Source organism: Thunnus maccoyii, chromosome 10 (assembly GCF_910596095.1).
Source record: "Thunnus maccoyii chromosome 10, fThuMac1.1, whole genome shotgun sequence".
NCBI lineage: Eukaryota > Metazoa > Chordata > Actinopteri > Scombriformes > Scombridae > Thunnus > Thunnus maccoyii.
This window is the reverse complement of record NC_056542.1, coordinates 7,785,723-7,799,621: the sequence shown is the minus strand read 5'-3', so window position 1 is coordinate 7,799,621 and position 13,899 is coordinate 7,785,723. Positions and strand designations below refer to the sequence as shown.

General features: G+C 38.2%; 2 protein-coding genes across 3 annotated transcripts in view; one reads left to right on the top strand and one right to left on the bottom strand.

Annotated features, from left to right (window-relative positions):
• Positions 1–5,331, bottom strand: part of syngap1b (synaptic Ras GTPase activating protein 1b) — a 133,574-nt gene extending 128,243 nt beyond the window's left edge. Inside the window, exons 1-2 of one of the 2 annotated variants that reach the window (XM_042423601.1) lie at positions 4,275–5,331; positions 3,097–3,202 (exon numbers count right to left, since the gene is read on the bottom strand). In XM_042423601.1, the coding sequence (XP_042279535.1) occupies positions 3,097–3,202; positions 4,275–4,277 (109 nt within the window). In that variant the 5' untranslated portion in view covers positions 4,278–5,331. Of the gene's footprint in view, positions 1–3,096; positions 3,440–4,274 lie in introns of those variants that run through there. The other variant, XM_042423598.1, reaches the window with a different exon arrangement.
• A 1,040-nt stretch (positions 5,332–6,371) lies between these two features.
• Positions 6,372–13,450, top strand: LOC121906100 (CD209 antigen-like protein E). The gene is made up of 9 exons (XM_042424774.1): positions 6,372–6,440; positions 8,954–9,044; positions 9,160–9,237; positions 10,946–11,056; positions 11,289–11,366; positions 11,621–11,683; positions 11,824–11,975; positions 12,127–12,251; positions 12,342–13,450. Exons 2-9 carry the CDS (start codon positions 8,981–8,983, stop codon positions 12,535–12,537), a joined length of 867 nt encoding a protein of 288 aa, XP_042280708.1. The 5' UTR covers positions 6,372–6,440; positions 8,954–8,980; the 3' UTR covers positions 12,538–13,450.
• The last annotated feature ends 449 nt before the right edge of the window (positions 13,451–13,899 follow it).

Here is a 13,899-nt window from a genome sequence, read left to right as displayed (position 1 = left end):
GGAGAGAGCAAGAGAAAGAAGGAGAAAAGAGATAGACTGAAAGGAGGTGTGAGTTTAAGAGAGCGAATGAGGGAGGAAAAAGATTTAGCCAAGATAGGAAGGCCCATCTCTGCTGCTGCTGTTGCTGCTGCCTGCCTCCCACTAACTGCCTGTTCATGTGAGCCAGTACTTGGCATGACTGCAAATGGCTTGCCTGGTACATTAGCTTAACACACTCGTCAACGTGGGCTCCAATACATCTGCAAGATCGTTTAAGGGTCCCCCCCCCCCAATCCCGTTATGTAGATCTATATCTCATCACAAATCAATGTCACACTAATATCAGCCGTCTTACCACATATTTTATCTCTAGATGTTGAGTCACTGTGCAGCAATAAATATCACACAGTGTTACATAATCACTTTGAGTAACCATGGAGCTTCTAATGTATAGGTAGACAGAGGAGATGGAAAGAGTATATCTCAGAGTGCACTGAGCTGGTTGGCCAAAAACATAAAAGGGTCTTTAACTAATGGTTATTTTCATTATTGATTATTTTTCATATTAATTATTTGGTCGATAAAATAACAGTAAAGAGTGAAAAGTGCACATCAAAATTTCTGAAAGCCTAGGTGTTGTCTTGAGATTGCTTATTTTGCCCAACGAACAATCTTAAACTAAAAGATATTCAATTAACAATGATATAAAACAGAGAAAAGCAGAACTGCTACAACTTGATAAATGATTTTCCTCAATTTACACATTTTCTGTTAAGTGACACCAGTAGCAATAGGTTTGGTACTGATACATGTTAATGCATTTTGCTTATCTGATTTTAAACATGTACATATATAAATAGCTGGGGACTTTTGGAAATTCTGATATAAATAAGAATATACAGTGCATAATGCAAGAAAATAAACAGGTATACAAGTAAAATCTCCATTTAGGGTACAATTTTTTATAAAACTGCTGCATAAGGTAGTTAAAACTGTATAACCTCACCACATGTTAGTGTATTTTCAATACTGATACGCCTCACAATCCAGCTACGGCTAAACCTTCAGCAGTTGTACCAAATTGGATAAGACTAAACACTGCTTAGCTCTGAAAACAATGTCTAAAATGAAACGCCACTGTATGATCACAGAAAAGGAGTACTCAGTGCCATCGCTGGCAGGTTGGAAGGTGCAGCACTGTGCTCACAATTTCCTGGCAATGATTCCCAGAGTAGGCTTGCACACACACACACACACACACACACACACACACACACACACACACACACACACACACTCATACACACACACAAACACAGTGGTAAAGCATCTCACCATCATTATGCAACCAACTTCTACAGCTACACTTGCACAAGAGGGCATTTTGGTCATTATCTGCTTTGCTCAGAGGTGAAAAAAAAAAAAAAAAAAAAAAAAAAAAAACAGATTGAAAAGGAGCCGAGCACGTTACCACAGTTAAATTTGGTCTTTCTTTTCATGTGCAGCTCAGATGATGACTCCGGGGTCATGGTGAAGTCCAAGAGCTGAGAGTTGAGTTTTTCAGGTTGAGATTAGTCTCCATTTTGGAGGCATACATATTGTTCTACAAGGGCTTACAGGTCTGTGAGTGTGTGCTTGTAGCCACACATACACCATCCCTCTTTCTCACCCTAGCAGTCACATGCAGCACACCTCCACTCTCTCCTGAACCCACACACTGGCTACACACACCGCTCTCCTTATCTCTCTGTTCATACATCTACTCACACACATCCAGTTCCTCCCCATCCCCAAATTTTTTACGTCTACCCTCCCCTGATAACAGATACTCACACAAACCACGACACCCTCAAATCCTTCACGATGCCTCCAAACTTTGCGCTGGGCGTTTCATCTCACTCTGTCTCACTCCGGTCTGACTCCGGCCATCATGTTTGAGGACCTCGCTTTTTTTTTTTTTTTTTTTCCAAATTAGACCCTCAAATCAAACACACACACACACACGCACACACACACACGCACACACATTGCAAATTGAACGTTTCGACTGGATAGATGTGAGGCAGCTCACTGCAGCACGCCTGCTCACATATAGCATTAGTCACAGTTGCAGTGCAATGATACCAAGGGAAATCTGCCTTTCCCGTACACTGAAGCGCCTTTCACCCACTCACACTCGAGTATGGGGGGAATAAAAGACCAGCAAGAATGAAGTAGCCTCTCATTCTGGTCATCTACATATTTTAGTGGGCCAAAGTTTTTGCATACGGGAGGCAGGATACAGTCCATTCAAGCTATTGACAGAATCCCAAACATATTTCATAAGATACTACACCACAGAAAACGTCTCTGTCAGGAAAAAGTCCCTGAAGGAGTATTTCATGAATAGCATAGGCTATAAAAATATAATTGAATATTAAAAGGACACTCTAAACTCCCTATACTACGCTGAGAGTGGCTATAATACTATTATAGGCATATTACACCAACAAATATAGTAAAACCATATAAGGGCAGTATAAACTCCATAATATATGAGCAGCAGAGATAACACATCAAACAACTACTATCTTGTAGCTGTAAACTCCTTGTGAGTACTATATGTACTCTATGACACCACAGGATTATTATAAGAATATTTTAGGAATATTATGACGTTTTCCAACAGCGCTGTGCAGCTGCTCTCAAACGCAGGAATACACTTGCAGGAGTAGACTGTGACACCAGTGCACATGCATACCTTATTACGATACTATAATTGCCGCATGCACAGGTCGATACGGACACACGCTGAGCCGGATGGATCCGTGTGTGTTTTGTGCTTGCATTGCTCGTGTGCGTGTGTGGGCATCTATCTAGAAGGCACTCTAGGGCTATCTCTATGCACCTGTCGGCTATGGTGCTTTTAGATATGCCTATTGCATATGATAGTGCCTGAGAGATAGAGAGAGAGAGACTGACAGAGAGAGAGAGAGAGAGAGAGACTGACAGAGAGAGACTGAGAGAGAGAGCGAGAGAGAGAGAGAGAGAGAGAGGATGGTGAGGAACGGGGGAAGAGGACAGAAAAGAAACATGCAGTCGATGACAGAAAAATATGAAATATCTGCTCTGTCTTACCTTGAAAGGGAACATAGGACATGTTCCAACGGCATTGAACGTAGGCTTTGCGTCTCGGCGGTCTCTCGGCGCTCAGAAGTAACGAGGAACCAAATAAGAAATTAATCTAAAACATTAAAAAATAAAAAAAAAATAAAAACACGCGACACACTGCTATTCACAGCTGGAGCCGAGGAAGAGGCCAATATTCCGCTGATATAAAAACTGGCATCATAATCCACGACCGCTTATAAAGCGCCCGGTTCCCGGTGCATAAAAAAATACAGGATGCAGAAATGTGAGTGTATGTGTGTTTGTGTGTGAGTGTGTGAGTGTGTGTGTGAGTGTATGCGTGCGTGTATGTGTGTGTGTTTATTTGCACGCTGCTGTTGAGGTGTGAGGGTGAAACACGAGTGAGTGTGTGTGAGTGAGTGAGTAAGAGAGAGAGAGAGAGAGAGAGAGAGAGAGAGAGAGAGAGAGAGAGAGAGAGAGAGAGAGAGAGAGAGAGAAGGGGGTGGAGGACTGAGCACGCGCGCGCATGTGTGTGTGTGTGTGTGTGTGTGTGTGTGGGCGCGCACATTTCCCAATAGCCTATCTATAACCTACCTTTAGTCTATGTATTTTACATTTTGCGCTTGCCTCTTGGAGAAAAAAAATATTATAATAATATTGCAGTGAGTGTAAATTCACTGTATTGCTTCAGGCTACAGTGTGTGTGAGTGTGAGTGTGTGTGTGTGTGTGTGTGTGTGTGTGTGTGTGTGTGTGTGTGTGTGTGTGTGTGTGTGTGTGTGTATGTGTGTGTGTGTGTATGTGTGTATGTAATAATGCCCCAAAGGTAGCTTATGACTTTTACATATCGTAATTTACTCATTATAGTGAAAAAAGCTTTTATAGCTTACATTGCTTCTCATTTTAATGCAAACTACTAATTAAAATACAGAATTTCTTACATTAAGTCTCAGGTTAACACAGACAGACTGTATGTATCCGTGGCAACAGTGTACTGTGTTTTAATTACTACAGGTAATTAGGCCTACAGGTTAGTTTCCATATGTAATACCTGGTGTTTTGGTTCTTAAAACTCTTTTACTTGCAGACCTGTTGAAAACAAAGCTTATTATTAGCTTCTTTTACAGTAGCTACCGGGCAGGTGACAATAAATACTGACATTAAAGTTGGACTCAATCACTACAAGTACCATGATGCACTTTGGTCCCCAGCAGATGTCTAAAAAGGATGCGATGCTGGATGTCGGCACATGACCAAACACAGGAACTGCATCAAAGAAGAGAAGCTGTGGAGCCAAAATGGCGCCATTAACTGGCGAATGCTGCGTTTCTGCGACGTGGGAGAAATAACCACTAATAAAAGTTAAACTTACCAAAGGTTATTGTTCAAGAGACTCTGGAGGTGAGAGTGGATTTGTGTGATTGGATGATGTGCATGGGCGTGTCACCTCCCCCTCAGGTGCTCGTTGAGTGGCCACAGCCAATTAGTGTTAGTCCTGCTGTACACCAGCAGGTGAAGAAAAACCCGGAAGGTGAAAAGAAAACTATAGCAGGAAACAGTTCTAACAGCTAAATTTACCAGTTCATTGAGCAGTTAATTCCCCTTTGGATCAGAAGAAAATGCATATTTTGCCTGCCTTTGTGTTTCATGAGTAATTATATCGCCATGCTAGTCGATTATTTAGAAGCAGCTTAAGTTTGTCTGGAGGTTACGTTCTGCCTGTGAAGAAACCTATTTAGTTGCTTTGTTTCACAATTAATCCACATTGCCATAAAGGTCAAACATAAATGTTATTGTGACATTTGAACTTATTTCTCTGCAAGCTAAATGCTGCCTAAAGTAGCTTTTTGCTGGCATAATTATTTCTATATTATTATGTATGAAATCAAACAATAAAATAATAATAATGCTTCCAAGTTAGTGTTATTTTGTGTTTTTTTAATATGTAACTTGAATGAGAAACTTTCCAACCTTAGAGTGGTATTTCTTTACAGCTAAAATATGTAATATATTTCAATGGAGACTATGACATTGAATGTTGAAGGTTAGTTTATTAATTATTTTATTAATTTTGTTTATATCAGTCCTGCTTTAACAGAGCATGTGTAGTCTATTACTTACCTTGAATTTGCTGGCTTATTTTCATGGTCAGTTACATTATGTAGCATTATGATTGCGTACAATGTGTAACCTGATTGTTCTGTGTGGATATTGCATATGTTTGTTTCCTGTAGACCACACACTCACCTACCTGACAATAAACTGGTAAAGCAAAGTTCTGCCTCCTCTGTTTGTTCAACACAGTTTGGTGAACGGTTATTACACCTGAACCACTCAGTCTCACCTACAGTAATTAACCATCATTAACACGTCTGGTGAAAGCTATACAATGTTTAGGGTTGTCAAGAATATATTAGCAACTATCATCTGTAGTTGTTTTATCTCCCTGTTTGATGTCTAACTGTATTCACAAATTCGCTGTTAAATACAAATTGACCTTAAAGGTCGGGTTCACAATTTTTCAAGTTTGTCTTAAAACAATAGTCAGGTGCCAAAATGATACAGTGATATAGTTTTTTCTTGTAGTAATCGTTCCTCCTGTTCAAGTTCAAGTTTCACATTCCTTTATTGTTTCATCTCATTACACAAGTAGGCTGTAAGAGAGTAAAAATCTAAGGTTTCAGCTCCTTGACAGTGCAGTAAAAAAATAAAATTTAAAAAATAACGGAAATATTTAAAATAGCAAAAGCAATAGTAATAGATAAAGAGAATAAACAATGAGAAGTTTTGAACATATGAATACATGTATGTATGTATGTATGTCTATAAAGTGTGATGTGCATGTGTCTTTCATATAATATATGAATAAATATCTATATGTAGGCTTTATATTATATGTGTGTATGTACATATATTTGTGCTTATGTAGCCTCTGTGTGTGTGACATCAGGCAGGCTGCAGGCAATCAGCGTCCATTATTCATGGACACTGTCATACTTCTAATGTCATAGGCTACCGACTATTAGAAGATCCCCTCATAATGCACTTAAAATATAAGTGATGGGGGCCAGAGGGGGCCACAGTCCTCCTTCTTTGCAAAAATGTATTTTAAAGTTTATCTGAAGCTAATATGAAGTGTCAGCTGTCCAAATGAGTCAAATCAAGTAGACATCTTTTAACCTTACAGTCTTTTCAGTGCCAAAGTCCCTCTTTTTGTTGCTATATTTTCACCGCGGCTCAACAGGGAAACACTTTCAGAGGAAACACAAAGAGGGAATTTGATGCTTAAAAGACTGTAAACGTGGCAGATATCCACTTGATATGACTGGCTCGGACTGTTGAGGCCTCATATAAGGTTCAGATAAACTTTTAAATACATTTTTGTACAAAATGACTGTGTGGACAAACTGTGAATTTTGCCCCCCATTACTTATACTGAAAGTGCATTTGAAGGGGCTCTTTTAATAGCCAGAACAGGAGGAATGATCGCAGTGAGGAAAACCTCTTTCACTGTTAACATGGAGACCTGATTGTTTTTTAAAGACAGACTTGAAAATTTGTGACCCAATCCTTTAAGTGCAAACAAAATTCAAGCTACACTTTGTAAGATAGCCCAAGAATCACGGGCACATAGGCTAATTTTAACAGCAACATATGGCTAATTTTGGCTAACTTTTGGCCAGTTTTACATTCACTCATGTTTGACACACATGCTGTCCTCTTTATGCTTCTGCTTCAGTACAGGCTACTTCTACCCAAACAGATAGACAGTCTGAAAATCAACTCTTTTTTATCAACAGTTACCGACAGTTTACAGCTTCACAGGGACAGTGAATGCAGCACAGTGCAGCGCCTGCCTTTGGTTTAAATGTTGAGATGTGGCCGCCACCTTGTGGTATAAACCAGTAGCTGCAGGTAGAGCTGAGGCTTGAATCTTGAAAATACCAAACTTTTATGTGCCCATTTGTATAGTTTTGGCGCCCGAAATACACTTTATGAATATTAAAAACAGGGTTAGGGGCTTGGGGAAACATGGGGACATATCTGCATCACTCCATATGTAAAGAGACAGAAAGGATATAATTTGTCAAAATATGTACCAGTTTTACATCTTCTATTTAGTTTCATTGAAATGATTACTGTTGTTCACCTATGCAGAAATAGGCCTTTTTCACAGCACACACTTGTCATAGTAAAAGCACAGGTGTAATAACATTGATGATGGCACTTGAAGTGTCTCAGTAATAATAATAATAATGAGAAGAAGAAGAAGAAGAAGAAGAAGAAGAAGAAGAAGAGGAAGAAGAAGAAGAAGAAGAAGAAGAGGAAGAAGAAGAAGAAGAAGAAGAAGAAGAAGAAGAAGAAGAAGAAGAAGAAGAAACTATTTATACAGCACTTTACAAAACAAAGTAAAATTAAATAAATCAATATTTACACCGCTGTGACACATCAAGACGTATTTTCTATTGTCACACCTTCAGATAACAACCACAGGACCAAAGGAGTGACTTTCCTCAGTCTCATACATACAGTATATACCAGGTGACAACGAGAAAAGACAACAAGATTTTAATTGTTAATATTTCTGCACCTCAAAAATAAAATATGTCGCAGGACTAGACAGAGATGTGGTATTAATCTTTGGAGTCTTTACTTGGCATTTCTATTCATCTTGAAAACTCATTTTTACTGGCACCAACACAGAATAAACATCTGTCTTTCACGTTGGCAGCAGTAGTAAATTTTCCGCCAACAAAAGTAGTTAATCCCTCCTACAGGACACATTTGGCAGTAATGCAATTTATCATTCCCATCAGTCTAATTTAGAGGGACTCCCACCAACATAGCTTGATTACCACATATAGTGGTAGTGATCAATGGCAAAATTTGGGGAATCCATCTAGCTTCAGTCCACTTTTGACTTGTTTTCAGAGGTGATAATGTATATTATTATGGATCCTACTACATATGCATATTAGCCTGGAAAAATATTATATTTCAGTCATGTTGTGGAGCTTTTCTTAGCACAGACTGCTCTCCTTTAGGGTTACTAATGACCTCTTTTCACTGTTACTAGACGTAACTACTAGAGGTTACTAGAGGTTGAGCCTCCTCAATATTAGTGAAGTTTCACACACTGACCACAACATACTGTTTGACTACAACAAACATTGGGAATGGCTCATTGGCACAATTTGACCCACTGAATAAAACATCCTGTGTTATGATAGCCTATGAAATGTACAGATGGGTGACAAATTAAAGGAAAAACTGGTGCAGGTGTGAATGCTTGACCCCTACAGTTAGGGGATCTGGTGGCTCTGATATGCTGTAGGGGGGCATTTTGCAAGTTTATTCCTGATGTTGGAAATTGTTTTTTAAAGGTCCACTTACCGAGAAAACCCCATATACTGATCTGAGATGTACTTGAAAACTCCCAAAAAGTTAGTAAGTGGACCTTAAGTTCCTCTTATTTCTTTAGAGGGGGGTGGGGGGGTCAAAACTGTTTATTTTTTAGAAACAAAAAGATTCATGTGAGTTTCGGAAGGTTTCTAATTGGTTGTAATGAAATAATAATGTACAGTACCATAGCAGATAATCTTATAACAAATGATAACTTTAATTCAAATTTTGATACTCTACACTTACACAGTGTAGTTAGTTTAATTTTTTTTTTTTTTTTGCATCATCCTTTTACACAAAAACAAACCTTTCGCCTCATCAGTCAGTAACTCATCTATCTGTGACTTCATTATAAATCATTTGTTTAGTCTAAACAAAAGGGAAGTGAAACAGATTTCAAGGAGCAACACACAATAAAGCCCTTCGCCCGCCACACTTAAATATAGTTCTCTCTCTGTCTCTCAGAGTCACTGATGGTCACGCAGCTGTAAAATGCCTGAAAATGAAGTACTCTACTCTGAAGTTAAGTTCACAAGAAGGAAAGGAAACACCATTGGTAAGTATTAAATATTATTAATGATGAATGATCTATCTATCTATCGAATTGGTAGATTTTACCTCCCTCTTACATTTCTAAGACAGCAGTTTGAGGTTGTGTTTTTGTGTTGCAGAGACTGCTTCCTTATCAGCTGACGCCCCTTACGCTGAAGTCAGGCTCTTGAAAACTCAGCCATCCACAGAGCTGCCTGGTAGGTAATAACCAGGGGTAACTAAACAAGAAGATGAACTGTAACCTCCAGTCAGTGGCCATCATGCATTTTTAATTTTGTGTTCTTCAAACAAATGCTGCTCTTCAATCATACAGAGCTTTCTTCATTAGATCACTAAAGGTATGCTCAGTCCTTTGAAACAAAAAACAAGATTATATTAAAAATACAAAAAGGTCAGGACAGTAGATTTGATAAATTGTATTGTGTAAAAACACATTAAAATGTATATTGTGTACAGCAAAATGTATCAAAGGAATCAAATTGCTAATCTGAACTTTTAGGTTTATTTTGGATATTTTAAAATACTTTATCCTGATGTAACTTTAATGAGCTTGAAACCGACTTCAACAATGTATAATAATGTTTAGTTCAGCTAAAAGGAGAATAAACTATAATCTGAAGTTCATTAAAGGTTCAACCACTGATTTTTTTTTTTTACCATACTGTAGATTTGAGGTATAGTTGTAAATGAAGAATTTTAGGGTAACTAGGAAAATTGCAGTTTTGTGTGTTTTTCACTACTGATTATAACATATATACAGTACTGTGCAAAGGTTTTAGACACTAAAAGTAAAGTTGGGATGCTGTAAAAAAATAAAGAATAGTTTTTATTTATCAATCTCCCTGTTTCGCTTACAGTAACCTCTCTCCCAACTGGTAACTGACAGACTGTCAATGAAGAAATAATGAAAGAAACACAATCAACCACTGAGTGAAGAGAGGGTCTGTCAGTTTATTGTAAAGTGCTGTGAAGAGAAGTCAAGGCAGAGAAAAAATGAGGAACTGGAACGCATAGCAGTCACATAAAGCTTTAGTCATCTATTACCCAATGTATGAAACCTGGTGTTTCCTGTTGCTCTTTTTTTATGTACTATGGTCCTTCATAGTTCTACTGGCCGGGTAAACAACAATAAGTTTCACCATAATTATATTATTGTTGTTTTATTAACTTTAAGATTCTGTGTGTGGATGTGTTCATGTATAGGTACACATGAGTACTCATAGATGTTATAACTAGAATAAACAGTTCAGAGCTGCGGGTGAGGAAAGGCAGAGCCCGCTCAAAATTTGTGTGTGAATGTGTGAATCTGCACCAAATGTACCAGGACATCCACTAACTGAAATGTTTCACTTCGTGAGAGTGTCGAAAACGAAAATATGAGCTGATCATGGGTTGTCACAGCAGCACTAAAGCCAGTATAACCTGTAGAAGTACTTTGTTAATTTGCCATTATTTTTGCATGAAACTGAACTTTTCCTAATCCTGTCCATACTGATATATCCTACATAATATGTATACATCCTGCACGTATATCATGTTACTCTGATTTGCGAAAGAATCTGATTCCTTGAAAAAAATGCAGATATTTGAAAGTTGTTTTTATTTTTTTATTTATTTATCAAATCCAAAATTCCAGCCAAAATATTGACACATTAACATTCAGGTGAAAATATTTATTATGTGCAGATAGAAGGAGTGAATACAGTAATATTAACATCTGTCTAAACCAATGCAACAGCCCTGTGCAAAATGCCACTTTTATGACAATTATAATGTTCCACTTCTGTTAAAATGGTATCAGAGCTTTTGGTTCAACTGGTAATTTCTGCATTAAACCGTATAGATGTTCATGTTGTTGTTTGCACAATCTGTGTGCATGTCTCGTGTCTTCTAACTGTTCAACAGGTTCCCAACAAGTGGTGTCAAACAGAGGGTCAAAGTTCAAATCACAGAGAGTTGCTCTGGTGGTTCTCTGTGTTCTCTTGGCAGTTGTGGTCATCGCTCTTTGTTGTGTCTGTAAGTTTGAGCAGTTTTATCAAAGTGGGTTGATGTAGATTAACCTTCAAAATTCATAGGATATCTACAGTAGTTATTATTCATAGTCACATTATCAAAGAACATCATCAGGCTAATCTTGGAAAGGAGTTAAGTTTCCTCTAATAACCAGACTCCTGCTCATTATCAAGCACTGGCTGAGTCACCAAAGGAGTGTTTAAAGCTTTACAGACTACTTTTGTTTTATAAACAGCTTATGATAACATGCAAACGAAGAAGAGTCTCCAAGCAATGAAAGCCGAACATGAAGCTATGAAGACAAATTTCACGGGTAGGAGTTTGAGTTTGACACTTTCGACAAGGTCCTGTCAACATTTCTCATGCAACACTGCAATGTTACTTTAATGTTACTTTACACATTTTATATTATAGTATATTTTCATTTCAACTTGCCAGTTGGCTGATAAAATTTATTTTCAAGTTGTTGTCAGCAATAATTATGCACAACTATTTTGACAAGTGTGAAAGATTTCTAAATAAGACTGCTGAAAGTGACATTTCTTTTCTTCCTGTCTTTTTCAACAGAGAGCCTCTCTGAAAAGATGATGTCACCTTCTTGCCCACAACCACTACCTCCTGAAATAAAAAGTGATGGATTCCTCCTTCACACTTTTGTAACATCTGATGTTGATTATAGAAACTGTAATGGATTGACAGGTAACAGAAGTTAGATAGTAAACAGTGATTTGTTCCACCTGACTAAATTCCTTGCTGTAATCTCTTCAAAGGTGATTCATGTCTGAAATGTGCCAAGGACTGGGAGCAACTTAGAGGAAAGTGCTATTATTTCTCCAACACATCTTTGTCCTGGGAAAGGAGCAGACATTTCTGCCAAAATCAAGGAGGAGACCTGGTGAAGATAGACAGCAGGGTGGAGCAGGTATTAAACACTGCAGCAGGTTCATGTAGCACACTTACTGTGTTATCATGCATTTTATCACATATTTGTGTTTCTGAAGCAGTAAACATGGCGTCTCAGCACAGAAAAGTCATGTTACATATCATAATGTTCACCAACTTTTCCTCTTCAGATACTCTTGAACCAGAAACTGATTGACAAAATGATCGATGCTGAGGACAAGTTCTGGATTGGACTGACAGACTCGAAGGAAGAGAACAAATGGTTTTGGGTGGATGGCTCATCACTGAACACAAGGTTTGATTATTGTGAAAAAATGTCCAAAAATTAAAAAATCTAATCAACTCATTTTTATTTAACCAACTCTTTCTCTTTTCCATCCCTTAGTTTGTCTTTCTGGGCCACACGTGAGCCGGACAATTGGGATGGGGAAAATCCTAAAGGAGAGGACTGTGTGAGGATGGGAGAGAAAGCAAAAGCTGAAAACCTGAAGCAGTGGTTTGATAAGTCCTGCGACAAGCCTCACAGAAGTATTTGTGAGAAACAAGCAGTGACTGGATCTCGTAGGGTTATGTGTGTCTGAAATCCAGTTGAGCACAGACTTCTCAGCCTATTTACAGTTTTTTATCAGTTGCTTTATTATGATTCTCAAAACACGGTGTGTTACTCTCAAATCTGCAGTTCACTTTCTCACAACAGTATTCGCATTTCTTGTTTGTCATTTCAAATATGTTCAAATGATCCAGTCATGCATTGAGTTAAGTCTCTCCACTCTCTTGCCTCTCTACTGAACAGTAACTGTCAGACGTGCGCATCAAAATGTTCATTGTGTACAGCAAACTGTCTCAGACATGTTTCGAACAGGCACTGCAGTTCATTTAACTAAAAAGCAAGGAATCTCTCTCTGCCTGTATGTATGTCCTTCGCATATCTGGAGGACTGTTCCTCCGATTGACTTCACACTTGACAGGTGTATTGCTGGGGGCCAAAGGATGTGCAGTGTCGAATTTGGTGCAATTTGGACATGCAATATGTTTAATATTAATAAACTTTGAATAAACCAGCGATCAGCAAGATTCAGGCCTCTGCTGACTGACTCCAGCATGTCAGGGAGAGACCAGAGATGAGGTGTGACTCGAGTCAGAGAAAAGTGCTCTTAAAAGAGAAAAAAAAGCTTTTAAGCAAGAATGGACATTCTTATCCTATGTCTAGACAGATAGTGTAGTGTTGGCAGCACGTTTAGCAGATCAGTAGCAGCAGTGAGTGACTACACAGGAGGCATTCAGGTACATTGTTGAGTTTAGGTCACAACAAAGGAAATACTTTCCACTGGCAGTTCAAAACCAGTTTGTCTCATATGCTCTGATATCGTGGCAATTGTGAAGCGCCACTACAGACAAAGCACAAATCTTTGGAGCAAACATACCCACCCAAATCCGAACTGAAGTTACAGGAAGAGCCCAATATGATTGATCCGCTTTATTATTATATAGGATGCACATTATTTTATTTTTAAATGCAGCCCTTATTATAGGCTACTTGAAATGAAAAAGGAAATTTATTTACTATTAGAGTAAGTATTATTTATAACATCTGTGTATAATAGAATGATGATTTCTTTCATGTTGTTGGTGTATATACTCATTCACATCTCACATCAACTGTATTAGTTTTTCTATACATTGAAGTAGCAGCCAGAGGCCAAGCAATTCGCTCGTTCCAAACAGGCATGTCTTGAACGTGCACTGCACTAGTAAAACAATGGATGTTGCAAATTTCTTCCAGCATGACAAAAGATGTCTGAAGTTGTGTGACAAAAAAATCTAAACTCAAGATCGTGGTTGAAAGAGTGGGCGTGTCATAAAAATTAGGATTATACTATGATTAGATGTCTTAAACTCATACTATATGTGTGTTCCTGTCTTTACAAGTCATGATGAATGTT

Coding starts and splice junctions, on each gene's coding strand:
- LOC121906100 (XM_042424774.1), top strand. CDS start 8,981: ATGCCTGAAAATGAAGTACTCTACTCTGAAGTTAAGTTCACAAGAAGG. Junction 9,238..10,945: donor GCCATCCACAGAGCTGCCTG/GTAGGTAATAAC, acceptor ACTGTTCAACAG/GTTCCCAACAAGTGGTGTCA. Junction 12,252..12,341: donor GGCTCATCACTGAACACAAG/GTTTGATTATTG, acceptor TCCATCCCTTAG/TTTGTCTTTCTGGGCCACAC.